This window comes from Aspergillus homomorphus (genome assembly GCF_003184865.1).
Source record: "Aspergillus homomorphus CBS 101889 unplaced genomic scaffold BO97scaffold_31, whole genome shotgun sequence".
Lineage (NCBI taxonomy): Eukaryota > Fungi > Ascomycota > Eurotiomycetes > Eurotiales > Aspergillaceae > Aspergillus > Aspergillus homomorphus.
The window spans coordinates 245,325-272,437 of NW_020291917.1; the positions used below are offsets into that span (position 1 = coordinate 245,325).

Consider the following 27,113-nt stretch of genomic DNA (forward strand, 5'->3'; position numbering starts at 1 on the left):
ACTGTTTGATAGGCAGAGTCAGGATGCATGACATAAAGAATGATTTTAGTAGTGCATTAATCTTGGATACATTATTAGTTACAGGTGGTAGATATGTATGGCTCAACTATGAAGACCACAAGTCCGTTCACGCATCAAGTCTCTCCTTTTCTTGTCCTCTTCAGCATCCCATGCGATGAACTCATGCAGCCCCGACCCAGCAGGTACCATAGGCAGCACAGGGACCTTCTTATCCGTCACGGCTTCCAGCAATGCAGGGCCATCGGTGTTGATCAGCCACTCCAGGGCGTCAGCCACTTCCTCCGGCTTGGTTACTCGCCGATGCTGGACGTGCATCGCCTTGGCAAGCTTCATGAAGTCTGGGTTCTTCATGTGCGTGTGAGCGTAGCGATCCTCGTAGAAGAGGTTCTGCCATTGCGTCACCATGCCTTGTTCTTCGTTGTTCAGCACAATAACCTTGACCCCGATATTGAACTGCGCGGCGGTGGTGAGCTCAGTCAAAGTCATGCCAAACGAAGCATCGCCGTCGATGTCAATGACCAACGCCTCCGGTCGGGCCACCTTGGCCCCGATAGCAGCGGGCAAGCCGAAACCCATGGTGCCCAACCCGCCCGAGGTGATCATCGTGCGCGGGTATCGCCAGCGATACTGTTGCGCCGTCCACATCTGATGTTGCCCGACTCCGGTGGTGATGATGGTTTCCTGCTTGCGATCGGCGGTCAATTGGCTGAGTGTCTCGATCAACGCTTGCGGTTTGATCAAATGCGACCGTTCAGACCGGTCATACATGTTCAGCGGCCAGCGACCCTTCCACTCCTTGATCTTCCCAAACCAGGACTTCCGGTCGGGATCGGTCATTTCTTTCTGTTTGATCAAGGGCAGCACCGCCGACAGACTCTCAGAGATATCTCCCACCACTGCCTCGGTTGCTTGGACGACCTTGTTGATGTTCTTGGGCAGGATATCGAAATGCACGATCCCCCCGACTCCGGCTGCTGCGGCCGCTCTCGCCGCGGGCGCGAACTTCTTGATATTCAAGGTGACCCGGTCATCGAATCGTGCCCCCAGGGCGATGATCAGGTCCGCTTCCTGCATCGCCATGTTGGCGTACCCTGAACCATGCATCCCGAGCATGTGCAGGGACTTCTCGTCCAGCTCATCGAAGGCACCGAGTCCCTGCAGGGTAGTCGTGACCGGAATCGAGGATCGCTCCGCCAATTCGCGGAGCAATCGAGGACCATTCGCGGAGCTGATCACACCTTGACCCGCGTAGATGACAGGTTTTTTGGCTTTGTTGATCAACTCCGCCACCCGAGCAATTGACTGAGGTGGCGCTGCCTTCATAGGTTTGATAGACGGAATGGAGGGCAACGCCGATGCGGTCGGGATTGCTTTCCGCAGAATGGCAGCAGTGACATCCTTAGGGAGGTCGACCAGCACCGGGCCTGGCCTCCCAGTCGTCGCGATTTGGAACGCCTCGTTGATGCGCTGCGGGAGCTCGGAGACATGGCGCACCATGACGTTCCACTTCGTGCAGGAGCGCGATATGCCCAGCATGTCCGCTTCCTGGAAGCCATCACTCCCAATCAAAGAGGTCGCGACCTGCCCACAGAAGACGATCATGGGCGTCCCGTCACAGAGCGCGTCTTGCATCGGGGTCACAACGTTCGTGGCGCCTGGACCGGAGGTGACCAGCACAATCCCCGGTTTCCCCGACGCTCTGGCGTACCCTTCTGCCATGTGTCCGGCGCCTTGCTCATGTTTTGGGAGGACGAAATCGACCTTTTCGGAGTTGTAGATCGCGTCGAAGACGGGCAGGATGGCTCCGCCGGGGTACCCAACTGGTTGTGAACGAGTGTTAGTCGGGGACTTGGTGAGTCTTTGGGTAACATACAGATGTGTTTGACGTTGTGTCTCTGCATCATCTCGTGGAAGATCTCGCCTCCTGTCATGCCGATGAACCTATGGTGTGTTAGTGGCAGTCAGCGAAAGGACCATTTTGTGATAACCATACGATTCGTCCATGTCCGGCTGTGGTTTCCGTGCTGCTGGCCTATTCGACGTTTCCGGTACATTGACGTTGTACTCTGGCTGCTTCGCAGCCGAGGCCTTACCCCGGATGAGCACTTTGCGGGAGGCATTTCGCGTCGCATTTAAGGGACCGGCGACCAGGTATTTCGGAGAAGCCCAGGAACAGGAACAGACATTCGGTGCCCGAGAGATATGGCGTATCCGGTACATAATCGAGAAGCGACCAGTATGTTAGGATGAGCGGTAAGATTCAGCTGAGATGTCGTGCAACGATGGAGAAATCAACAGCAACAGATGGGAAGAAGATGAGTTGTTCGGGTGTAGACTGGAATAAAGGCCGTAGCAACCACAGCAATAGCAATAACAGTCCGAGGAAGTGATGAGTCAGTGGTGTCAATGTCAGTCGCGAAATTTTTGCTTGAATTTAGTCAATCCAGACATCACGTATAGTCAGTTAGTTTGGGCTTCAGATGACTCATGAACGGTGCGACATCGGCCCCTGACCTCATTTTCGTTCCCTATCTAAAACAAGGAGTGGGTGATACTTTGGGTTCCAAGTGGTACGTAGCTTAGGTAGATAAGTATACCTTGATATCCCAATGAATGGCTGATAGATCTAGTCTGTCAGTGAATTTGTAGGTGTCTTCTGCAATAGATTGTCCGATTGTTGTTTGTTGGTTGATGGTGGATTGTTGCCTGAGGCTGTCGGGACTTAGTAAGGAGCTGTGCTCTTGCTGAGTAATCCATACATAACGATCACCTATGAAACAAACAAACATTTAATTAAAACATGGCCTTTTTTCCTCCCCTTTCCGCGCCGTTGCTCGAGCGATGTGTGTGCGACTGCTCGACCTCCCCTCATTGCTGTCGTTCTACTCCAGACTACTCTATAGATCCTTTCGCTCATTCATGATAATTTTCCCCTTTGCACACGTGACCAAGTTAATTGCGACCGCTGCGTAACACGAGAGGAGCAAAATAATGGTTGTACAGAATGTCTATCTCAGAAGTTCCTCATGCTCGCTGTGCAAGCTTGGCCCCTATATTGGGAGAGATATTTATGGTATGTCTTCTTCCTGTCTTTTTTGACTTGTCTGATGTCCTATATAGACTCAAGGCAGAATCCACTTCGGGTTCTGGACTGTGGAAAGCCATGCCAACGCTGCCAGTCCAGACCGTATCCAGAGGTGTGGTTCCACGCACACTGCTTTGATACTCTGATGGATACACTTGAGCCATCGCAAAGGCCTAGTCCTGCAGTACTGGAAAAATTCGGCTCTATCATGGCGGGCAGGTATGAAGCTCGGGATCGACGACGCAGAGATTTCACATCGGTCGTAGGAACGCTGTCCAGTGAGTATGCGAGACGAATCATGCAACCAGAGTTCGATCACGACCTATTCCTGCGGTTTCCGACGGAGATCAAACTTATGATCGCTGAGCATATTCAGCCATGCTGGTGGATGACCGTACTTGACGAGAGTCGTCGGCTGATCGATCAATTGAAGAACCACCCATGTAGGTCTACGCAGCTCAGCCTTACACGTGATGTCTGGGTATCAAAAGTCACTTACCGCGGTGTTGGATACGTCGCACGGCTCAGCAGCAGTCGTCCGAAAGCGACGGGCTGTGCCCGTGTTTACCACATGAAGATACCCGATATCATTGACAAGATTGTTCTATCACTGGACTCCATCGGCGTGTCTGGAATACAATTCCTGGACAATAATTCCACACCTAAACCTGACGGCTCGCCGTGGTACGAGATTCTGGAACCGAAAGCTTCTACCGCAAAGATCAAAGTCAGGTCTAATGTCTGAACTCAGTAACATTCTCGGCAGTGCGCAAACAGGTACTGACTTAGCCAGGGTCTGATCGTACAAGAACTCCAGCTTATTGCAGACGGTTCGTCTCTACAGAACGCCCTGCTCTGGAGCTCCCCCGTCACGCCCAAATTTCATCCTTGGAACATCTACAAATGCCTGCTCAAGCCCCGCTTAGACTATCTAAAATTGGATGACAGGATTCAAGGCCTTCTCGTCTGTGTTAGCAAGAAGGGTGATATGGCTGGTATTCACGGTTTCTCAGGTGTCTCAGCAGAATTCAGGAATTTCACGAGTCGGATGCATCGGCGTCTCGGCAGGAGCTACAAGCGCTGGATTTACTTCCCGCTTAATCAAGGCGAGTTGGTGGAGGCTGCTTGGATTAGGAGTGTCTCAAACTGTCCTAGCCGCCCCGCTTTAATGGTAAGCATTCGATCTATCATTACACTTTCGAAGGCTCACCGACAAGCTGCAAACGTCTTTAGGGAGAACCATCACGTTCGGGCCTCGAGATCCGGTTCCCTCCTATTCACCTGAGTACCGTTCTCTGGTCCGGATTGGCGATGGCCCGATCACTGGCATTTTTCATAACGGACTTGACCCAGCCTTAACCTGCATTACCGATATGGGAGTGACCTGCGGTGACTCGTCGATGAGCGCAACTCCCAGGCTGCAGCCTCCGGATCTGCGACTAGAGCCCCCGTTAGCTGTGCCGTACTATGTCGATTGCTGGTATATGACAAGGGCTTTCCTCAATGGCCTTGTTAGGGTAGAGATCAGCAGGGATCTGAGCCAGCCCCATGCACCCATAGTGGGCATGCTGCTGCATTACACGGACGGACATCTTGAAGCGATCGGACAGGTACGGTGGGAGTACGCTTCGGGCGAAGAGATCTCCGTGCCTTTGTATGTTGAAGAGGGGAAGGATACGCGTGAACACAGCGATTACACTTACATTAAGAACATTCGAGGTGGGGAATCCGATCCCGAGCAGCCTCCAGCGACAGGGGAATGGAGACTGCCAACGAGCGGCACCATTTTCTGGTGGTCTAGCCGATATATTGATAAGATAGTAGTTCGATGAAAAATGAAACAGATGACTGCGATACGCCGTGACCTTCCCAGATGTTGTAGTAGTGAATGAATTATGCAAACCAATCTGCGCTCACTTGAACATGATTTTAGGCCTTCTTTAGCATTCGTTGCTGGACAGGCTATTTTCGTCGATTGAACAACCCAGACAGCTGAACGTGGAAGCAGGCGGGTGAAGGGTGAGTCAGCCTGCGAGATTTTTCTCTGTGTACTCCCCACACATGATTGGACAGACCGTGTAGACAGCGACTCCTGGCACCTACGAGACCTTACCTGATTCGGCTTCAATCTATGATGGCGTCCTGTTTGACTTCATACTTGGTGGGGCAACTCGCGTGAGATTCTATAAACATAAGCCTATGGCAGCAAATTCTAGCCTATAAGTCTTTGTAAAAGCAGCTCATTTGTTGAAGCTGTTTTGCTTCCTCAAATCTGAGAATAAGGGTATATAAGCAGCGGTCGTTAGCACAAGTTGCCATACTTGCATTCTCGTCTTCCAACACCGACACTTGCCCGTGAACTCAAGCAATCATCATGACCAAGCCCATCGCTGTCTCATGTCCCGTCAGTCTTAACGCTTCATCCGCCTCGCTCAACTGCAAAAAGCTTACACTCAAGCTAGCTCCCGGGCCCGACTCATGGAAGGTCAGACATCATGAAGCCAGCCCATACAAGGCTATGCATTGACGATCCCCATCTATCAGGTCAAGTTAATCCTCGAGGAACTCCAAGCTTTCTATATAATAGAGTCATTCAAGTTCGACGAAATGAAAAACCCACCGTTCATCAACATCAACCCGAACGGCCGAGCCCCCGGTAAGCCCACCTGCGCCGTCACATCTTATCTTATCACGGAGTACGGAGGATCCTCCTCGTCTGCAAGCCCTAACCTGCGACCACAGCAATCGTCGACCCCAACACCAACCTCACCTTGTGGGGATCCGGCGCCATCATCCAGTATCTAATCGAAGTCTACGACACCGAGAAGAAACTGACCTACAACCACACTCAACGAGCATCACCTACTCAACCAGTACCTCCACTCCCAGATGAGCGGGCAAGGCCCGTACTTCGGCCAAGCCGCATGGTAGATATCACCCCGTATTTTGCTGACTGTATCTTCAAGCGAACGCTTACCCTGCTAATTCAGGTTCGACATCCTCCACCCCCGGAGAAGATCCCCTCCGTCATCGACCAATATGTCGGAGAAGTCGCCGGACCCTGGGAGTACTGAACACGGTGCTTGAAGGCCGCACCTGGCTCGTGGGCGAGAAGATCACCTTTGCGGATCTGGTGTTTGTGCCGTGGAACGGACGGCTGGATTACCTGCTCCCCGAGGAGGATTACCTGGCCACGTACCCGAATGTGAAGGCGTGGCAGCAGCGGATAGAGAAGCGTCCGTCCTGGAAGGAGTGCATCGAGCTGCGGGATCGTCTGATGGATGAGCAGGGGTTGCAACCTAATGGGATTCCGGAGGGGGTGTCGGATATCAAGGACTATGAGGAGCTGATTGCCAAGAATGCGGAGGAGCAACGGCGGCTGCAGGAGTAGTTGATGGTGTATACGCGATACACGGGAGTTGACTTGTTATCTCCCAGCTGTCAAACTACATCGGAGGAAGGGGATGAACTGCTAATAATTTTGGATTGTACTGAGCCCTGTTACGTCGATCTAGCCTGCTCAATTCATGGTGGTCACATCATATAACTGCTTATTAATTGCTATTGCGTGATGCGGAGTTTCAGCGAATGGAAGATGTCCACGAGATGTAAGCTTCTCCAAACTTCCACTTGACTCGCTGCAATCACCGATTAGGAATTGCAGCAAGAAGCCATACATATTGTACGATAGAAAATGCAGGACATCGACTTGTCTTCCACCTTCACACCAATATATGGTTATGTGATCCGGGTTCTGGTCTGCAGCAGAAAATGCTCGGTGTTTGATTGTTAATCGCTCGTTGCGGTGGCGTCATCCCCGCCTCCCGCTCGCCGCCGCCTTTATATACGACCATGATCAACATCAACTACACCACAGCATTAATCGCTATCCAACAATCTTTCCCATCAACCACAAGAAATTTATAATGTCTGCACAGGGCGACATCACCGCCGAGATCAATTTCTACAAGGCCCCAGCCGACGGCTCCGCGCCATTCGCCTACGTGGAGCAGCCGCCGGCGGGGCAACCCGAACAAAACTACTCCCAGACGCCGCAACAAGTGCCGCTGACGGACATCCAAGGGCACGAGGACGAGTACAGCCTGGAACACGACGCCTTCTCAGTTGTTCAGGGCGTGCCGTCAGCCATGGCCTACGCGCAATTCGACTCCGACATCGCGATCCGCCAAATCTACTACCCGGAGACGGAGCGACTCATCTTGGAGCACGTCCCGGACGCCAAGCGCGTGGTGATCTTCGACCACACGGTGCGCAAGCACGATCCGACGGCCTCACGCCAGCCCGTGACCTTCGCGCACGTGGACCAGACCGCCGCCGCCGCGGCGCACCGCGTGCGCCGCAGCATCGCCGACCCCGACGAGGCGGAGCGGCTCATCGAGGGCCGGTTCCGCATCATTAATGTCTGGCGGCCCATCAACGGGCGGGTCGAGTCGCTGCCCCTGGCGTTCGCCAGCGGCAGCTCCACCGACCCGGCCGATCTGATCCCCGTCCAGCGCCGCTACCCCACCTTCACCGGCGAGACTATGAGCGTGCAGTACAACCCCAAGCAGCGCTGGCTGTATTGGTCCCATATCGACGACGATGAGCGCATTCTGCTGCAGTGCGCTGATAATAAGGAGGGCGTTGTCGCTAGGGCGCCCCATACGGCGTTTATTCATCCGCGCTCTCCGCCTGATGCGAAGCCGAGGGAGAGTATCGAGGTGCGGGCTTTGGTTTTTGATTGAGGTTGCATGTTTGCGACGGAGTATATAATTAGCGATCATTTGTGCGGATATTGACAGTGTTGGCATTCATAAATGACTATCTATACAAGATTACCCTTAATGAAGACATGCTTCTTTCGTGATCGCAGTTTCGGCAGTAGCACGACCGGACCTTTCCAGAATTTATCTTACGATAATTAGACGACTAGTCCGTAGTAACTCATAAATCCGAGATTGCGCATTGCTCTCTCGCTCGCTTCGCGTAACAGCAGGTTGCTTAGTCGGTGTCTGCATGAATGCCAGCCGCCATCCCTGTTTCGACAGCAATTAGCCCTTGCGAAGGTGCCCCCTCAGGTCTCGCTCTTAGGCAACAGTGAACCTCCGAGGAGATGTCAACGCTCAATGCCATTCACCCCTCACAAACATTGAAGATTGAGCGTCAAGTATATTCCGAGGATCAGGACTATCTCACAGAAGGAAAGGCAGAGAGCCCAGCACTCGCTCGCAAACTTTGACCAACACGACAGGCGATACCAGATGCTAGATAAGAGTGACTTTATTGGGGACATTCGCGATTTTACAATTAAATTGAAGAAGAAATAAACATACATAAGTTCTATGCTGTATTCGCCATACCAAGCAGACAGAATTCCTTGACCTCGATCCCCCCAAAAAGACGCATGGCCTCCCACGAGAAAACTACCACCACTACACCCACTTTGCTTTAATCCACGCCGGGACTTCCTGAATCACAGGCCACCACACCGACCTCTTGTCATTCCCCAGAACAATAGCAGCTCCCAAAACACCAACGGAGGCAGCAGTCAGCGCCATATTCATGAAAGCTCTCTTCTTCCTAGGGCCGATTTTGGCCTCAACACGCTGCACGAACCCAGCCCCATTATTCGTTCTGGGGAATGGCTCATCGGGCACATCCTTCCCCAAGAACTAATCACCGAAGATATCAGCCCTAAAGCACTCATCACCACGGAGAATAAATGAGGAACAAGAACTCACCTCACACAACGGCGCCCAGCCATCCTCAACATTCCACTCCAATAACCTCTCCGAAGGCACCATGCCCCTAACCATAAACCCATGTTCGCGATACACCCTCTTCCCATTACACAACAACCCCTGCTGGGTATTCCTACCCCCAAACAAACCAGGATACCCAAACCCATAATAAACCCTCCAAAGCCAAAAGAGCTCCGCCTCAAACAGATGCACCCACCACAGACCCCAATTGCGAGAGCCAGCATCAACAAACGCGCTCATCGCACTGCAGTGCCACGCATCCACATCCCGGCGGGTATTCAAGATAACCTTAGCTTCAGGGTACGCCTGGATGATCTCGCTGGTAAACAAGGCCGGAGCGGAGTCGATGACCACGTCGCAGGGGCCGAGCAGGGCGTCGAACTCCTCGCGCGTGACGGGATCGTCGCCCGGGGTCGCGTATTTGCGCTGCACAAGCTTCGCCCACGCTTGGATGTAGGGCGCGTCGTCGAAGACCAGGTCCCACCCGTGGAAGGTCTTGTAGCCTAGCCGCGTGAGAGCTAGGCTGAGGCTCTCGGTACCGGAGCGCGGCAGCCCGACGCAGAGAATGCGCATCGGTCCTGTGCGCGTGCGGGGCGGCGCCGGGGGAAGCCCATAGAGGGTGTTGATTATGGTTTCCATTGGTGGTGTGATGCGATGTAATGGATGTGTGTGGTGTTTTGAGTTTGTATGTCGCTGTGTATGTACTGTACGCCACGTCTATCTCCCCTGGGAGAGCGACGTGATAAAAGACAGAGGAGCAGAGAGAAGATTTATGTGCGTTGCCCTAAGATTTGAGAAGACGTTCGAAAAAGTTGGGTACAGTCTTCTGTTCATGTCTTGCTCTTATATACTCAAACCCTCGGTGGTCTGGTAGGCTTACTCATTCGGATCGCAGCCAGCTGGCGGCAGGGATCTAGTGCTTACTTGCCAGCTGTCTGGAGGGCAGAGGCTTGATTGGTTGACTCGTTTCTCAGGTCTTGGTATGAGTAAGGGATGATTTTGATCTGGACTGTCCAGCTCAGCTTCGATGAGGGTTGTGACAGGTCTGGTCGAGCTTACCAGTGCGAATTGACCTCAGGGGCCGTGGCCCGTTGAGGCAACAGTCAGGAATTCAAGGTTCCGCACCCTTTTTGGTTGTCTGGACAAAATTCCATGTTTATTGGGAGTGAGGATTATTTGAAACTCAAATCTGTTTGTCGGTCGAAGCAGATCATTCAGGCACTTTATTCTCAGTGGTCCATGGGTAAAAAAATCAATAGATCAGCCCTACTTACTACGCATCCAGAGTGGGCGGCTGCTAGCTGCCTTTGATCAACAAGCAATCCGGGGCTCTCGCTTATAATCAAATCAGCATAAGTAGCTTGTTTCTGGTTGAGGCTCTCTGCTATGCTCAGATTTATTATGTTGATTCTTTCTCTTTTACTTCGATGAGTTGCTATGGTTCTTAGACGATAGCAATCACCTTACCTCTGTCTTGATGCTGTCTCGATGGTGAACTGAAAGCTTTTGCTTGAGAGCAGCCAGCTGTCACCGCCTATCAGAACGGCATGATAATTGGTGTGCCAGATGCTGGGGATCTGCCGGGCAGATAATGTCCCAGACGGCAGGCGGTGTACACAGCCTACCCAGTCAGTCAAAGATCAACGACGACAGCCAAACCATCTCGCATGCATTCAACAATCAACAAACATAACGCCCACCTATAGATACACGTCGCATATAATCCCAGAGCCCCTCTAAGAATACCGTGAAATGTAAACTCAGCCATCAACAATGACGTCTTGTCTCACTTCCCGCAGCACTAACAAAACAAGGCCCGCGAACGGCAGAGGCGTTCGGCCAGCGCCGCCGCACTCGTCACTTGCTGGTACCCGCACCACTGCCGAGCCTCAGCTCTCGCCTTAGCCCCCAATCGCACGGAGCGAGGCTCCCCTTTATACTCTACGCGATCTACTGCCATGGATCCGTGGCTGCGCAGATCTTGCCAGACGTGATGCCTGAAGCATGCTTCGGAACCCGATTCCCGCTGAAGAGCAAGCGTTACGCGCGATATACGCTACGTTAATGGCGATAGTTATCTTGATATATGTGCATGCGTCAGCCCAGGAACGGGGTTTTCACCTGGACGGCTTGGATACCACCGCTGACGTGTGCCTTTTCTTTTTTCTGTTCTTGTGTCTGCATAAAAAGTCTAATTTGTAAAATAGTTGGTCGAACAAAGCTTGGGCATGAGATCCACCTGGAACTCAAAATCATACCACCGGGCTTGGATTCCCGCCCAAGCGCGATGATATCTCAGAGTCTATGTGGTAAATCGTATCCAGATCGTGAAGGAAGTGCGCACCACGTCATGGTCTGGGCTTAGGGTGATTGTCTCGGAATGGCACTCATCTATTGAAGGTTTTGACGGTGGTGGTGGTCACATTTACCACTGCTGGTTGAGTTCGTGGTCGGGAATGTTACTAGAAGCGGAAGGCAACCGTTGAGACCTCAGACAGACAGATGATCTTACGAGGATGAGATTTCGAGATCCACCCCACCGCCCGCCCGCGGTTGCCTCACACCGCCTTAAGGTAAACCCACCGGATATGCTGGCTCGGGATTGAGTCGGTTTCAACCGCAACCGCAACCGTGTTAAGTTAAACAAGGGAGGGACAAACAGGCAGAATGATAATCTCGAAGTGGTACAATGGAACCCCTTGGAGGGGTCATCGGCAAATAGTCCACAGCAATCTCAGCTCCTGTGTATGTACCCGAGGTGTCAGAAGCAGATTCGAAAATGCCACGGGGACCCCGGTCAGCTGAGTCAGCGGGGGTTTCTCAGCAAACTCTCCAAGCATTAGTCATGAGTTATCAACCCAGGCCAAGCAGGCGGTCAAAGAGTAAGATTTAGTGGAGTCTATGGACGGACGGGTGTGGCTGAAGCGAGGACCACGGTGCGGCTCATTTGCTGGTCTCTCCCATTGCTACTCGGTCCCCTACTTGGCGCACGTTTCTGGCATGCAGCTCTACTTCAGTACATACATGAACGGTGGGAAGGGAGATGGAGTCCACGAGAGAGATCGACTTGACAGCCATCCTTTCGTCCTACTTGGGTAAATCAATGGAAGCTATCCAAATTCCAGGGTTGGTGGACAAAGTAAGTCCGAACCCAGCACGTGTGAAAACTGGGTTTCTTAGGGTTAGGGAGGTCTGATGATTGGCAATCCTACCGTACCTTAGCAGCTTCAGCCGAGAGACTGCTGATTGGTTCTCTGCTTCGGGCGCAGAGATTTTTTTCCTCTTTTCACACCACCCCACGCTAAATCCTACCTAATAGTACGTCGACCCACCTGCAGCCCACTTTTAGAGGAGATTCCACGAATGACCACGGATACCAAGTTCATGAGGGGGGTTCTCGGTTATGGCAAGTATCTCGAGGGTGCAGACGGCAAAAAGAGGAGAAGGGTGTGGTTGACTGCAGTTGGAGTTGTGCGGGCAGCAGGCGGACACGGCGGTGTGTGATATGCGGTCTGTGTGTGGTCGGTTCGTAGTACGGCTATAATACTTATTCTCGTAGCCTTGTAGCCTCACAGGGAACTCCATACAGGGAAAAAAAAAAAGAGGAGAAAGGACCGCAAAAGTCCCCCCGGACCCGCAGAAATCTCGGTATGGGGTATGGGGTCCGCCCACGGATGCCTAATGCCTATTCTCTGTTGTCCACTTTTGCCCACCGCATAGTTCCCCCATCTGTAGGGTTTTGAAGAATTTTCTCGATGTCGGCTAATTCCCATGGTAACTCGCCGACCTACTCCTCTTCCTCCCGTTTTTGGTAGTATAGTACCCATTTACTGGCTGACTGGCTCTCATAATCTCGCTGACTCTTTGCCCCGAGAGATGAAAGGCTGGAAATGTTTGCTTCGGGTTTCATGTGATTGGGATCGACGCTGTCCGGGACGCCATCCTGGAAGCTTTAGCCTTCCGGCGCGGCAACCCGGGTTTCGGCGGTTAAAACAGCGAGCGCGGAGCAAAGAAAAAACGGTAACTGAAACGAATCAAAGGATTATTGATGATGGCAATCTCGGCCGGGACAGCTTTCATTCGACCCTTGGCCCATGAGATTATTACTCGGAATCTTACCGTCGTGGGATGGACTGACTCGACATTCAACAATCCCATTAGGGCAAGGGAAGGGGAAGATCCGCTCTTTTGGCACTGGGGAGTGGATCCAGCGTCCCTTGGCCAAGTGGTTGGTTGTCCACCACTCGCACCGGTTTAATCCGGCCCTCCATGTGCTGCTATCTATCTCTCTCCGCATGGAGAAAAGTGAGGGAAGCGTGGCCATGCGGGAGATGACTGCTGTCATCCCTGCTGGCGATTCGACGACTTGATTCTCATTGAATGTCCGATGAATGGATCGCTTATGACTGTTCCACATCGTTCCCCCGCACCAAGCAGGGATTCAGGTATCAGGATCAATCCGATTCATTCAAATCCATTCAAAGGATGGGTGTTTAGGTCGGCAATCTTACTCTTTCCGGCGCCGCCAGTGCCCTGAACCACAGACGAGTGCCAAGTGGAAAATGTGCAACCATAGCAGCGTTGCATTTGAGTCCGTGACGTCAATGGCGCCCTGACCCCGAACTGAGCTTTTTTTTCGCGGGGCCCCAAAGACTCTTATTGGTGTTGCAGGCATGAATGGCCCCAGTAGTGCCCCTCTTGGTCCTCTTGGCCCCCTTGGCGGCTCGCGACACATGCCCTATACCACTTCCCGACTAAGTCTTATGTCCTCTCGGCATTGGTATCTCGAAACATACATAAACCCTCTGCTGCTGCTTTCCTGGCCCTGGTTTGAGAAGATCTTTCCTGTTTGTCAACACATATCTCCTGTCACCACTACCTCCTCCTTCTCCTCCTCTTCCTCCTTCTTCTCCTCCTTCCGTCAGTATAGCACGCATACCATCCCTCTACTGGTATACGTTTTTGAAGGTTCGGAGATCTCTTGAGTCACCATGTGGACAGCAACTTCCGGCTTGCGGGGCCGCAAGCTCCGGCTGGCCATCACTATCGTCTCCGTCCTCGGTTTCTCGCTTTTCGGTTATGATCAGGGTCTGATGTCCGGTATTATCTCCGGTGACCAGTTCACCGCCGAGTTCCCGGCTCTTGCTACTGGAGATGGCAAGGATAACGACCACGTCTCTGTCCTCCGCGGTGCCGTCACCTCCTGTTACGAACTCGGTTGTTTCTTCGGTGCTATCTTCACTCTCATATTTGGTGAGCGCATTGGTCGCACCCCGCTCTTGGTTGCTGGTGGTATCATCATGATCGTCGGAGCTGTCATCTCGACCGCCTCCTATGGAGATAAGTGGGGTCTGGGTCAGTTCGTTGTTGGCCGTGTCATCTCCGGCCTGGGCAACGGCATGGACACTGCCACCATCCCTGTCTGGCAGTCTGAATGCTCTCGCGCTCACAACCGTGGGTTCCTGGTCTGCTTCGAAGGCGCTATCATCGCCGTCGGTACTTTAGTTGCCTACTGGCTGGACTTCGGTCTCTCCTATGTCAACACCTCGGTGCAGTGGCGGTTCCCCGTTGCTTTCCAGATCATCTTCGCTATCCTTGTCACCGTCGGTGCCCTGATGCTCCCCGAGTCGCCCCGTTGGTTCGTCATGCGCGGCCACGACCAGGAGGCCCGCGAGGTGTTGGCTGCCCTGAACGATCTCTCGCCCGACTCCGATCAGGTCCTGGCCGACTACAACCTCATGAAGGCTGATCTCGCCGCCTCCAAGGACAACAAGGCTAGCTTCAAGACCCTGTTCACCTTCGGCAAGACCCAAGAGTTCCAGCGCATGATGATCGGTTGCTCTGGTCAGTTCTTCCAGCAGTTCACCGGTTGTAACGCTGCCATTTACTACTCGACCCTGCTGTTCCAGACGAACCTGGACATGGAGGGCCGGCTCTCCCTGATCTTGGGGGGTGTCTTCGCCACTGTCTACGCTCTTGCCACTATCCCCTCCTTCTTCATGATTGAGAGGGTTGGTCGTCGCAAGCTCTTCCTCATCGGCTTCATGGGTCAAGGTTTGAGTTTTATTATCACCATGGCCTGTCTGATCGACCCGACCACCGAGAACTCCAAGGGTGCTATCGTTGGTATCTTCCTCTTCATCATCTTCTTCGCCTTCACCACCCTGCCCCTCCCCTGGATCTACCCCCCCGAAATCAACCCTCTCCGCACCCGTACCATGGCCGCCGCCGCCTCGACCTGCACCAACTGGATCTGTAACTTTGCCGTCGTCATGTTCACCCCCGTCTTCTCCTCCTCCAGTGGTTGGGGTCTCTACCTCTTCTTCGCCCTGGTCAACTTCTGCGCCGTGCCCTTCGCCTGGTTCTTCTACGCCGAGACCGCCGGTCGTGACCTTGAGGAGATCGACATCATCTTCGCTAAGGCCCACCTCGAGAAGAAGTGGCCATATCAGGTCGCCAACGAGCTGCCCAAGCTCACTCCCGCCCAGATTGCCCAGATGTCTGCCGAGGTCGGTCTGGACGTCCCCTCGCACCAGGTCGCCCACGAATCCGAGAAGGCCGAGCTGGCTCTCAGCAGCGGCGAGAGTCAGGAGCGCAAGGAAACCTACTAAGGATTTCATCTCATCCTGCGTGCGACGCGTCAAACAACCCAAAAGAAATAATCATCAGATACCCCTCCCCCGCATTTATACATGTACAGTCGGAGCCGTGTTGCTTTGCTTGTCTTCTGAATTGATACTCCCCCCATCGAAAGTTTGCGCCCGTTGAGCAACTACCCGCTCAACCGTGCACCGATCCTTTCATGTTAATGTCTTTCGCTATGATTTGATTGTTGTTTTTTTTTGCCTTACCTTGCACACCAAAGATTCTCCGCATTGGCTATTGCTCTTTTTATGATGTGATCGGACAATGTTGTTTTTACGACTCCACACACAGGCCGTCTGTGTGGACACTTTCATGTATGGAATTTTTTTGCTGTGGGGTTCTTCTCTTTGCTGCAAGAGGGGATGATTCAGATGGTATATAGATATCCTTGTGTTCGTTGATAGAGACTATCAGCAACCGAAATGCATTTTCTGTGCCATTCTATACTATCTTGAAGTAGACACGTATGTAATTACTCTGAATACCTGAATCCTAGGGATTTAGTCCTGGACCTGCAACGCTTGTCACCGATCAAGGCCAAAGTATTCTTAGAATTCAATCCCAGCAACAAACAACCATATGGCACGCACCATACCCGAGGACCACGAACTGCCTATCTGTTCTTCAACTGTAATATCCCTACGACCCAAGCCAAGTCTCCGACCACTGTGATCTTATTAAAGCCTGCATCTTGAGCGGGCCCACCTCCCTTGCAGTCTAAGCTAGTCACCAAGGAAAGCTCTACTGCAAGATGGATTTATACTCTACATTCCTGATCCCACGTGGTCGTGTACCTGCATGAGTGGATCAAACATTTGATTAAAGTAGAATAGATTGACTCAATTGCCACAGATAATCTATGGATCCAACATTCTCGGCCGATCAGCTCAACCCGAAACAGAAGGACCAACCATGAACTTTGGTGAATGTATATCCCTCCAAGTTCATATCAACATGATAAACCAATGACCACAAGCAGTACCACCCACTCAGGCAATGGTAACTCCCAAACCATGAGCTAACGCCAAGCATCGATAATGCCCAGCACAGCAATTCGCTACCCCGAAGTCTCCTTGCCATTCTTCTCGTCCTCCGTCACAACCAATGTCTCCATCTCACTGATGACAGAGTCTGTCTCTGCGTTTGGCAAGGCTTGTCGCTGGGAACCATTGGGAGTGTGGTGCCGCCGGAGTTTGCGCACCTGCCGCGATAGATATCGCCATGCGTCGCCTGCAAGTTGTGCGTCTGTGCGGGGGAGGTTGCCCAGGGGTGCGGAGGGGGGACGTTGAATGGCGGTGAAGGATGTCATTCTCTCCCTCTCTGTTGACTTGGAGTGATATAGAGATGAGCGTACGGAATGGTAGTATGATGGTTTGTAGTGGGTCTGTAGTTGAGTTTAAATGTTCTCGGCGAGCAAGTAAGAGGTATGTAATTTGGGACGGAGTTGGGTTTCTGTTCCGAGTTGGCTAAGTGAAGATAAAATTAAGCTGATGGCAAGAGGGATGGGGAGCTAGAAAAGATGATATGAAGAGCTGAACGGTAAGCTCTGAGGGTGAGAATGATACTCAGATCACAGAGGCAAGATAGTCATACTTATACCTCTTCGATGTCCCAGGCAGCTCAATGAGAATGCGTGAAGCCAATGGTTCACAGGCAACAGTTTTTCGCGGTGTATGCTGAATTCAAGGAGAGTGATGCAATACCTACACCGACTCCGACGTATAGCCCACACCAGACGTGATGCCTGTCTTATTGGCGTTGCCTGACAAGGATGTGGACTAATGGCGGTACATCTAGGTTCAGTCCATGGTATTCCGGCGCCAGTGCTCGAGAGCCCATGACATGTTTACGGTAGGCTTCGGGCTGGCTGGTCTGGGTTAGTGTAATTCGAGATAAATGAGAATGGTAAATATTACCTACTGTACTAGCATTATCGGGACCAGAGACAGTTGTGCATCTTGAATCACACACACAGGGCGATTGTATGGCGAGCTGGACCCGAACCCCGACTCCGAGCTGCTAGCGCGGCCCAACACCGAATCCGAGCCTCAGCGCCATATGACTATGTAGCAGCTGAAACAAGGGTGCAACGAGGGGGCTTCTGGTATAGGATTACTCGAGACAGATAAATCTATTTTCCAAGAAGTTAATGTGTTGCTTTCTGCCACGAAGTCACCTTCCGATAAAGCCTTTTCCATTTCGAGCCGTCGCGTCAAAACAAATCCGAGTCTCCGGACAAACCAAACGACTAATCGGCTAAACCAATTGTGAGATAACTATAAGCTATAAAGTCCTTGCAACAGGCTCACTACTCGTCGGAACGTCATCCAAAGTAGACGCCATGGTCTGACAATGCAAACCAGGTTCGGCTCATTCATGTGAGAACCAGCCACAAAGGACGGTCCTCAATGGATTTCGGATTGCAGTATAGCTCGCTCGAGAAACAGGCAGCTATATTTGCGTAAAGGTGATCATAGCATGGCTACTCGATAATTGGAAATGAGAGATCCTGGAAGTGCATTGATTAGTCACAAGCTGCATTAGTGCTATATGTTTATGCATAGTGCCACCAAAAAAATGTCCTGAACATGCAAAATTCTTATGCGTCTACTGTGCCAAATGAGCTGTCCCGGGTGATTGTTCATTTGACTAATAACAGCTCACCCTTTGTCGTTTGTCGGAGTTATGAGACGCAGTCCTAACACAAATTAACATCTTGTCATTTTCACATCATCCCCTAACTGGAGAAAAGAAACAAAAAAAAGAGAATTGCCCTGCAGAAATAGTCAAAATAATAATGATAAAAATACACCAGGGAAATAAAGGCATGCGGGAATCCATCCATCTACACTACATCAATTCAACGCCGGAACACGTCAGCATGTTGGGCAAATAGAGATATGTCTTCCGCCGCATCTTGCCCTACAGGTACCTGCCCCTGCGAAGAACGCCCCCTAACCCTGGGGGGACCTCTTGCGCGACAGGTTTCGTCCAAAGTCCCGGTTGGCCATGGCTGGCTGTTTGGTCGTTGTTCGACTGCACGGAATCTCCATGCTCGTCACCGAAGAGTCTCCTGTTCACCTCATCTTCCTTGGCATCGTCATAGGTTTGGATACCAGAAGCCTTGTCGTGCGTCGAGGAATCGTTTGAGGATTCCGAGCTTCGGAGGCCCCGGCCAAATAGCGCCTCGTCAATGTAGTCTTCTTCGGATGAATTCGGGATTCTCATTGCAGGGCCAATATCTTGGGGATCTGCCATGATGGAAGCTCACAAGCTCGGTTCAGCTGTAGATGAGGTTTTAAAATCGCGACAGGAAATCTTAATCTTGGGAGGGGTTCAACGGATTGATAAGATTGGTAGGTCCAGGTAAGCAACCTTGGGAGTCTCGAATGGAAGGGCTGATAAGGTGTGTATACTATCAAAGGATAATTAGGAGAGAAGCAACATTTCTAGCGGAGATACGCAGACTTTATAATCGCGGGGAAAAAGAGTTTACCACGTTTCAAATAACCTTTATTGAACCACACATACGCCCTCATTACATCACGACCATGAAGCCACTCGCCAACGATATCTGGGTCTAGAACAAAATGGTGCGAAAGATCAAACTGTTCGTGGTGCTCCACAAAAAAACAAAAAAAAGGCATACTAACCTAGTATAGGACATATAAAACCTGAATCCCATCGATACTCAATCTGGCTGGTATCTCTCCCATCCTCATTACCACCACGATGCATACAATTTTCATAGGCCAGTACCAAACGGGCCCTCAATCTCAGCCAGATAAACCTTGCTACGGTCCATGAAGTTCTTCTCATCATCTGCAAGACGTTGTCTCTGCGCGTCCAGGGCGGCTCGGAAAGCTTGCAAGTGCTGCATGTCTTCGAAGATCATTTCGACGTACACATCCCAGGTGAAATCTTCCGCTTCGCCTGCGAACACATTGGGGACGTAGTTGGCGTTGGAGGGATCCGTTGACGTGGGATTGCGGGGGTGGCGGACGAGATAGTGGCGTCGGTGATGAGTGGGGAATGAACTGCGCGCTATCTCCTTGGCGAGGGGGATATGTTGGTTCTCGTAGTAGTCTTTGAAGAACTCCGGGGTGGTGCCGGACTTCCGTTGAAGGAAAACGATCAGTGTCAATGGCATTGTGGATTTGGAGGGTTGTAGATGTCTTGGAGCTGGTTCGGAAGGGGTAAGGTAAGGGTGGAAACTTTGTGAGGAGAGGTGCTATTGTGATGAAATACGAATGAGTAAGAAATGTGTCGGTTTATAAGGCCCTCTGAACAGTTAGGTGCACACAGACACAATATTTAGTTGCAACAAGAATATTCTAGCGAGAGTCATAATATTCTAGTCACGACAAGAACGTTCTAGCAACTTCAAGAACATATAGTAAGGTGTCATTTTAGCTAGTTAGTAGTTAGCAAGGCCGATGTCCGCTGACATAATATCTTTTGGTGTATCATGTAGCACTCACTACAATCCGTGGCCATACATCACCATTCGTTCTGATTTGCAATATACTGATGGCCCTATATTCGAATCACTAGGGAAGCACCCAGCATACTGATATTGTGACGATGTTAAAGTAGACGTTGCACTATCCGACAGCTATTTGAGCCTCAGCCTCACGAGACGAATGCATTATCTTAACTCTCACACTACAGCAACGGATGTCTCAACGCCGGCTTTCCAAAACCCCGACCACGGTCTGCCATAGCCTTCAGCTCATTAAGAGCATCGTCCGTCTTACCCTCAAACGCGTCCACAATAGGCAAGCGAAATTACCGACCGTAATGATCCACCGCCCAGCGCAGCGCTCGCCACGCACGGTCATATTTCGCCGGCCGAGCAGGAATGGTGATGGGATGCGGCGCGTCTCGGACTTTGATCATCACGTCTATGTTGGGGGTCGTAGAAGGGCATCATGAACCGGGGATCTCGCTGGACCACGACCGAGACTAGTGTGGCATTTGGCGCCGTCACGCAGTCAGCCACCAAGTTAGCCGAGTTGGGGGTATCTCCAGTCCCATTGGTGCCGACTGCATCAAATGCGCACTTTAGATCCCGATTTAGAGCTTTGACTGTGGTCCAGATGTTGGTGACCACCGTCGGGGAGTTGTAATCAAAGCAATGCGTCGCCCCGAGCACTCGACAATAAGCTGCGTGTACATTGTTACCATGACAGGATCAGCGGGGCTTATTTCGCATGCGAGAAGGCTTTGGGGCTAATGAAAGCTTGTGAATCGGCCTGTGAAATGCTGTCACTAGGTGAAGTGTGCGCAACTTGCTCGAATGCTGCCGATGTTGAATGACCCTCACGATCCGAAAATTACCTGAATGGTAAATTAGAATCAGTCACATGATTTGCTAGAGGAAAGGTCAGATAAAGCGCTCACTGTAAGATACTGTAAAGATCGCTGACCTGGGTCTCCAGTGCTCGCACACGCTCCTCTTTGGCTTTTCTTCTCAGTGTCCGAACCACTTGCAATCTAGACATCATTACTGAGAGCGTGAATAGGAAGCTGAAGAGTCGACTCTGGTACAGTTCTAAGCCTGCCTTTGGGCGAATTCTCCCCCAGGCGGGGTATTTCTGATAGTCCCTAAGCGTTCAAGTGGTTCCATCTCCCTGAACTCTGTCTTACATAATGAATTCGTAGATGGCATATCTTCGTCACAAACTCACTATTCAGATCTTGATTAATTTCACGAAGGTTAGGCCATTCTCTCAAATGTTATCCTTACCCTGTTGATTACGGTGACAGATTATCCAATTTTAAGGGCAACGATACGTGTGTCGGGCCCCTTCAATAGCGCTTTCAGGTTCAATAAGAAGTTGCATTTAGAACTGTCGTCAAATGATCATGCATAGTCTAACCCATCAGTTCCTCATCTGAAGTATCATACCAAACATTGAGAGCGGCTCATGATACAATCCTGCCCCTTCCTCCCTAATCCATGTTACATCAGCTCTGAAATCATCGTAGCATCGATCCCATATGGAGATGTATTCCATTCTCCCATGTTCCTTGCTCAGCCATCGCGCGTCAGAGTAATAATCATTCAGCACCTCACGATTGATGCGTCGTCTAACCACCATAAGGTCGGTACCAAGCGTAAACAAGTCTGACGCTAGATTTTCCCGTTCTGCTTGAAGCATCTCCAGAGCTTCTTCAAGATCATATCCGTATCTAAGCTCTGAGAGAACCCAGACATCCTTGAGAATCAAGGTATTCTGTCGCTTCCTATGTGCCTCATCGACGATCATCAGGGCCCAAAGTTGGTAGATAGCACGAATGAGTCTTGGACGTTCAGAGAATCTGACAAGCCGAGAAAAGCACGCCTTCGAGTCATACGGCAGGGGGTATATTGTTGTTCAAAGCGCTGTACGCACGTTTTCACTTCGAGGGCGTTTCGAGTCATTTGGAGGACATCTTGAGCAGTCACGCGCTCACCCGGTTGCGGTCCACCTTGGTCGACGAGCAGAAGACGGGCATATCGTCGACATGGAATTGCTCGAAGGCTGACTTATTGATAGATAAAGTTGATATTCTCATGCCAGATTTCACGATGCTGCCGACACGTAGCCGCGAGATGAAGAACATCAACAAAGGAGGAACAGGTGCTGAGAATGCTGCGGGTAATCTCGAGAGGAAGCGAGATAAAGTCAGGCTTAGACATCATCTCAGAGATACAGTCTACTTCAGGAAGATGAAGGGGTGATGAGAATGAATTTCTTGGGCTGTCGGCTGGGAGGAGTCTCGTGGGGTGAGAGGCAAGAGCAGAAGTTGGCCGAGTTGAGAAAGGCAGCTATTTAGCTAGAGCTAGACTAGAGTCAGTCAGAGGGGCTGTGCGTGATATCAAGGCTAGTTTGGTTGATATCCAGGTACACACATACTGCTGAGGTGAGATGGTGAGACAGTAAGTGAATGAAGGCGGTTTAGCGCCGGAATCGGGCACCTCTCGGTTCCTTTTGCCGTCGAGCGGGAGCCGAACTCGCCCCTGGCCCGTATTCTGCCCTATGCCCCTTGCTAGCTCAACGCTGCAATGACATTTATGGTCATTTCCAAGGTATCAATTAGACGGGACTGCTACGATTTGGATAGGGGGTGGGCGACTGCGCCAATGACAGGTACGAAAGGGAAGTACCAGATATTTTCCAAGTGCCATATAATACCAGCGTAGAGTATAAGGAGAGCCTGAATGATATAGCTTGGAAGTTCGGAAGACATGTCTGGCATATTTTATACTGTTATTGATTAGTCTCCTCTGCCCGTCGTACTCTGGTACAGTTACGTTGAACCTGGGAAACCCGACGATTGGCGATCTCTGGAACACAGTCAAGTGTTGTACCTTGGACGCAAGCTCAGCATTCGATAAACGTCGATGGTGTTTGGGGTCGATCTGCAACTTCAACTTATGATCCCTTCACCCAAGGTTGCAATATTCCACTCGCAGTCGACGCAGACGCCTGCGAAGGAGAAATAAGGCTTGTAGAAAGATCGCCGGTCAAATCGGGGGAAGGATCTTCGACCTCGCAAATAGTTCCACCAATGACGAATAGTGCGTAGCCCGCATGAGCAAGTCACCGCGTATGTGTTCAGGCTATATGCATCTTACCGGAGATAGCTTGGCCGAGGCCCGAAGTCTGCACATAAATAACACGTCAAGACGGTCATTCTACTCCACCCTCGAGTAAAGAATGGTTTTCTAACTTGAGGATAGATCGAAGACATAGACTTGCCCAGCCGATATTGCATCATTGTGCTGCCAAGCACCATGCTTGCCCTCCCTATTATCGTTACTGTGGTGCTTCTGTCATTGGTCGAGTCAGTGCATGCAGAAAAGGAGACACAAAAACCCATCAATCGCCGAGATGTCGTCCGTCGATACAACCCCGTCCGAACGAACCTGTCGTCCGCAACGCCAATGCAAGTCGGAAACGGGGATTTTGCATTTGGGGCTGACATCACCGGACTGCAAAGCTTGCTGCCGTTCAACATCCTGTCGACCTGGTGTTGGTGCAACGACTCGCTACCAACCACTCCAGGCCAGACGGAGCCGTCCGACTTCACGGGCATGGACTGGTGGACGCACGATCGCCTGGTCAACTACGATATTCAAAACCCGGCCGAGGCAGCAATCTCGCAGTGGTTGATTGCCAACCCGCATCGAGCCAACCTGGGTCGAATCGGGTTTCTATACCAAGGGGGGGACATCCCAAGTGAAGAAGTGGCTGGTATTGTGCAGAGTCTGGATCTCTACAGTGGGGTAATAAGTTCGCAGTTCACGTTGCGGGGGACAGAAGTCTTAGTCACGACAATAGCGGACCCACTGTCTGATACCGTCTCTGTGGACGTGAAGTCTGCACTGTTGGCTAATGGGTCGTTGAGTGTGTTCTTTGACTACCCATTGACCACAGGCGCGAACAAGTTCGAGGCTCCATTTGTAGGGAATTTGAGTTTGGTCAGAGAGCACATCACTGCTTTGCAAAGGTTATCCGCTCAATCAGCTGTGGTCAAGCACGAAGTCGGTGGCACGGAGTACTACAACACTATTGCATGGGAGCAGACAGGCAGTATCCGCGGCCCGATCAACGGGACTCATCGCTATGTTCTCCAGCCTGCTGGAAAGGCAAGCACCTTCTCATTTAGCGCTATGTTCTCTCCATCATTGCAGTCGAAAGTCAAATCATTCATCGCCGTCAAGAAAGCCTCAACGCAATGGTGGAACGACTACTGGGAATCGGGCTCATTCGTCGACTTGACGGCTTCTACCTCCTTGGACGCTGAAGAACTCCAGCGCCGTATCATCCTTTCACGATACTTGCTTGCCGTCAACAGTGCAGGGCATGACCCGCCACAAGAGTCTGGACTCCAGAACAACGGCTGGTACGGCAAATTTCACCTCGAGATGGTATTCTGGCACCTCGGCCACTGGGCCCGTTGGAACAAATGGGACATTTTGAACCGGAGTCTCGGTGTTTACGAACGATTTCTGCCCTCTTCAGTCGAGCGCGCCACAAGGCAGGGATACACCGGTGCACGCCTTGGCAAGATGAGCGACCCTTCAGGTGCATCAGCCCCAGGCCCACAAAACGCACTCCTGATCTGGCAACAACCACATCCGATGTATTTTGCGGAGCTGGAATATCGGACAAGTCCGACCACCGACACACTGAGAAGATGGGAGACAATCTTGGATCAACTTGCAACATGGATGGTTTCGTATGCGTGGTGGAACGTGTCAACCCAGGTGTACGACCTTGGCCCGCCCATGTACCCGTCCTCGGAGAACACTAGCCCTAACTCGACATACAATCCAACCTTCGAGCTGGCATACTGGCGATTCGGACTCAAGATCGCTTCGGATTGGAAGACGCGACAGGGTCGGGAGATCCCAGCGTCATGGACGCATGTGCTGGATAATCTCGCACCGTTGCCCGTCGCGGACGGCGCGTACTCCATCTGTGCGGATCTGCCAGACATGTGGACAAAAAGCAGATATACGTCGGACCATCCTAGCCAAATAGCTGTCTATGGCCTTCTGCCACAGACGGTGGGGGTGGATTTGTCTATCGTCAATGCGACTATGGGTCGAATTGCGCAGACGTGGAACTTCTCTAAGTCGTACGGATGGGACTTTCCAATGCTGGCTATGACGGCCATCCGCTTAGGGGACATTGACCAGGCGATCTCTTATCTGTTACACCCTAACTTCCAGTTTGATGATGTCGGCAACCCCGTCGGGACCGTTGTACCCACTCCATATTTCCCAGCGTCGTCTTCGTTGCTGCTCGCTGTGGCGATGATGGCTGGCGGGTGGGATGGGAGCGAGGGTATGCATTTTCCACCAGAGTGGAAAGCGATCGTAGAGGACATCTCGACAGGTTTATAATGAATATAGGGCAGACACGCCTGACGCAAGTTGCTAAGCACTCTCTATGCCCATTTTCATTTTCTGTGAGAAAGGTAGGTTCTATTGCCAGGGAGCACACTTCAACATATGCGCGCTTAAGCTAGAGACATGAGATCGGCGATTGTCTCTAACTTCCTGTAATGATCTCGATGGAACACAGGAAACTAGCATACTGTGGTAAATGCAGCCCCGATGGCCATTCAAGTCGCATAATTCCGGAAGGATGTATAGCAGTCGTCGGGGTTAGCCTGCAGAAATACAAAATTGAAACCAGGAGCACGGGAAGAGGCTGGATTCGTAGTTTGGTAAAGCTACTGTCTCAACATAGGTCGCATAGTATAAACATACAACGGGCAGTCTCCCGCGCTACAAATTTAAGGCTAATCACCCAACACAAACATGACTGGAAACTTGAGAGTGGTGATTTACAGATTTGAAGAAAGACAATCTCTAATTCGACGAGGCTTTCAGTGTTAGACAATACTTAACGCGGGGGCCTAACGAAAGGGTGTGCCAGAGCTCGTCTTTGCTTCACCAACGGGTTTATTGGCTACTGGACCCCGTCACCACGATGAGGTGCGAGCTCGCCGCCGGAGGGCCCACTTGATCAGTGGGAAAAGACCGCTTGAGCAGCGGGAATACACCAGTCCATACTCAAGGAATGAGAAGTAAATATCGTCCGCGGCTTTCGAGATGAGGATACGGCTGGTGACGCTGTTAGCGATGAAGATGATAAACAACCAGATAGTGGGACCAACATGCGCATCCCAGCATTGAAGTTCGAGTCTGGGAACTCCTTGACAAAGGCGACAAGCTCGGCAATTTCTTGCATTGTGATCTTTATAGGATTGGTACCTCTGGGCTTGACCTTGCACGCCACCAGCGCTCTGGCTTCCGCTGTACGAACATCTTGGAGGACTTCGTCCACATCTGCTGTGAAATATCTTTTCTGCCGACCAATCCTACCCCAATCAGCCAAGAATTGCATTCTTTTAACTGACCACCGTCGTTGTACAGTGGGGCTCAGGTTTCTTATGGCGTTGAGCAAGTTGGGAAAGCCATGGATGACAACATTTTCGACGACTTTGCGAAGCCTGGAATTCCACCTGACACGCAAGAACCGACTGGAAGTCACCGAGCATTGGGGCTGGAGCTTGCCAGGCAGCGCCTGTTCGAATTGCATGCAAATAGTTGGTGAAAGCGACACTACCGTTGATTAATTGAGTCGCTGTGGCCCAGTGTTGTTCATGTTGACCGTTCGCGTAGACATGGTGCTTGGTCACGGACAAGGAGGAAAACAGGGGACGGAATCAACACGGGAGAAATAAGATAGAATAAACGATGGCTGCCTCAAAAAAACTATGTTCTGCTTAGGAGTTTTATTGATTCTCTTTAGTTAGAACAAATTCACCACCGTTCGGCGTGAAGTTGGTCAACCAGTCCATCTCTATTCACCATGGTTGCGCTCAGAATTGTGATTAAGTCCCGTAAATATCATCATCACGCCTCAAGCAAATATAAAGCATCGTTGTCAACTATGATGCCGTGGTCAGGAGCACATTCGATACAATTTTCAGTAGAAGCTAGAATTCATTGTATCTGTAGTCTTTGAGTACCTGAATCAGGAAGCAATCATATACTCAATAATGACTTGGGTAGCAGAGCGTCTAATCAAGAC

The 27,113-nt window shown here is 51.3% G+C and overlaps 10 protein-coding genes across 10 annotated transcripts; 5 read left to right on the forward strand and 5 right to left on the reverse strand.

The window, feature by feature from the left end:
* Window positions 1-102: 102 nt before the first annotated feature.
* On the reverse strand, window positions 103-2,025 carry BO97DRAFT_416245 (acetolactate synthase; the record flags this gene model as incomplete). The annotated part of the gene is made up of 3 exons (XM_025696430.1): window positions 103-1,841; window positions 1,895-1,962; window positions 2,015-2,025. 3 exons carry the CDS (start codon window positions 2,023-2,025, stop codon window positions 103-105), a joined length of 1,818 nt encoding a protein of 605 aa, XP_025549381.1.
* An 844-nt stretch (window positions 2,026-2,869) lies between these two features.
* Window positions 2,870-4,948, forward strand: BO97DRAFT_394748 (uncharacterized protein). Its single transcript, XM_025693996.1, has 4 exons — window positions 2,870-3,094; window positions 3,142-3,845; window positions 3,900-4,277; window positions 4,324-4,948. The coding sequence occupies exons 1-4, from the start codon at window positions 3,013-3,015 to the stop codon at window positions 4,936-4,938; spliced, it is 1,779 nt and encodes a 592-aa protein (XP_025549382.1). The 5' UTR covers window positions 2,870-3,012; the 3' UTR covers window positions 4,939-4,948.
* A 532-nt stretch (window positions 4,949-5,480) lies between these two features.
* Window positions 5,481-6,497, forward strand: BO97DRAFT_426754 (glutathione S-transferase family protein; the record flags this gene model as incomplete). Its single annotated transcript, XM_025697154.1, has 4 exons — window positions 5,481-5,591; window positions 5,651-5,762; window positions 5,849-6,061; window positions 6,097-6,497. 4 exons carry the CDS (start codon window positions 5,481-5,483, stop codon window positions 6,495-6,497), a joined length of 837 nt encoding a protein of 278 aa, XP_025549383.1.
* A 287-nt stretch (window positions 6,498-6,784) lies between these two features.
* BO97DRAFT_407114 (putative methyltransferase) lies at window positions 6,785-7,947 on the forward strand. The gene has a single exon (XM_025695575.1). The coding sequence runs from the start codon at window positions 7,033-7,035 to the stop codon at window positions 7,849-7,851; it is 819 nt and encodes a 272-aa protein (XP_025549384.1). The 5' UTR covers window positions 6,785-7,032; the 3' UTR covers window positions 7,852-7,947.
* Window positions 7,948-8,458: 511 nt separating this feature from the next.
* BO97DRAFT_407115 (sulfotransferase family protein) lies at window positions 8,459-9,664 on the reverse strand. The gene is made up of 2 exons (XM_025695576.1): window positions 8,848-9,664; window positions 8,459-8,778 (listed from the first exon to the last, which is right to left on the reverse strand). The coding sequence occupies exons 1-2, from the start codon at window positions 9,505-9,507 to the stop codon at window positions 8,539-8,541; spliced, it is 900 nt and encodes a 299-aa protein (XP_025549385.1). The 5' UTR covers window positions 9,508-9,664; the 3' UTR covers window positions 8,459-8,538.
* Window positions 9,665-13,721: 4,057 nt separating this feature from the next.
* On the forward strand, window positions 13,722-15,905 carry mfsA (glucose-inactivated glycerol proton symporter STL1). Its single transcript, XM_025695577.1, has one exon. The coding sequence runs from the start codon at window positions 13,860-13,862 to the stop codon at window positions 15,477-15,479; it is 1,620 nt and encodes a 539-aa protein (XP_025549386.1). The 5' UTR covers window positions 13,722-13,859; the 3' UTR covers window positions 15,480-15,905.
* A 453-nt stretch (window positions 15,906-16,358) lies between these two features.
* Window positions 16,359-17,060, reverse strand: BO97DRAFT_407117 (uncharacterized protein). Its single transcript, XM_025695578.1, has one exon. It carries the CDS (start codon window positions 16,820-16,822, stop codon window positions 16,571-16,573), a length of 252 nt encoding a protein of 83 aa, XP_025549387.1. The 5' UTR covers window positions 16,823-17,060; the 3' UTR covers window positions 16,359-16,570.
* A 1,984-nt stretch (window positions 17,061-19,044) lies between these two features.
* BO97DRAFT_407118 (EthD domain-containing protein) lies at window positions 19,045-19,737 on the reverse strand. Its single transcript, XM_025695579.1, has one exon. The coding sequence runs from the start codon at window positions 19,661-19,663 to the stop codon at window positions 19,259-19,261; it is 405 nt and encodes a 134-aa protein (XP_025549388.1). The 5' UTR covers window positions 19,664-19,737; the 3' UTR covers window positions 19,045-19,258.
* Window positions 19,738-23,446: 3,709 nt separating this feature from the next.
* On the forward strand, window positions 23,447-25,414 carry BO97DRAFT_349913 (uncharacterized protein; the record flags this gene model as incomplete). Its single annotated transcript, XM_025691933.1, has 1 exon — window positions 23,447-25,414. One exon carries the CDS (start codon window positions 23,447-23,449, stop codon window positions 25,412-25,414), a length of 1,968 nt encoding a protein of 655 aa, XP_025549389.1.
* Window positions 25,415-25,998: 584 nt separating this feature from the next.
* Window positions 25,999-26,267, reverse strand: BO97DRAFT_426761 (uncharacterized protein; the record flags this gene model as incomplete). Its single annotated transcript, XM_025697155.1, has 2 exons — window positions 25,999-26,140; window positions 26,194-26,267. The coding sequence occupies 2 exons, from the start codon at window positions 26,265-26,267 to the stop codon at window positions 25,999-26,001; spliced, it is 216 nt and encodes a 71-aa protein (XP_025549390.1).
* Window positions 26,268-27,113: the final 846 nt, after the last annotated feature.

Coding starts and splice junctions, on each gene's coding strand:
- BO97DRAFT_394748 (XM_025693996.1), top strand. CDS start 3,013: ATGGTTGTACAGAATGTCTATCTCAGAAGTTCCTCATGCTCGCTGTGC. Junction 3,846..3,899: donor AGATCAAAGTCAGGTCTAAT/GTCTGAACTCAG, acceptor TGACTTAGCCAG/GGTCTGATCGTACAAGAACT. Junction 4,278..4,323: donor CTAGCCGCCCCGCTTTAATG/GTAAGCATTCGA, acceptor CTCACCGACAAG/CTGCAAACGTCTTTAGGGAG.
- BO97DRAFT_407114 (XM_025695575.1), top strand. CDS start 7,033: ATGTCTGCACAGGGCGACATCACCGCCGAGATCAATTTCTACAAGGCC.
- BO97DRAFT_407115 (XM_025695576.1), bottom strand. CDS start 9,507: ATGGAAACCATAATCAACACCCTCTATGGGCTTCCCCCGGCGCCGCCC. Junction 8,779..8,847: donor GCTGGGCGCCGTTGTGTGAG/GTGAGTTCTTGT, acceptor TTCGGTGATTAG/TTCTTGGGGAAGGATGTGCC.
- mfsA (XM_025695577.1), top strand. CDS start 13,860: ATGTGGACAGCAACTTCCGGCTTGCGGGGCCGCAAGCTCCGGCTGGCC.
- BO97DRAFT_407117 (XM_025695578.1), bottom strand. CDS start 16,822: ATGACATCCTTCACCGCCATTCAACGTCCCCCCTCCGCACCCCTGGGC.
- BO97DRAFT_407118 (XM_025695579.1), bottom strand. CDS start 19,663: ATGCCATTGACACTGATCGTTTTCCTTCAACGGAAGTCCGGCACCACC.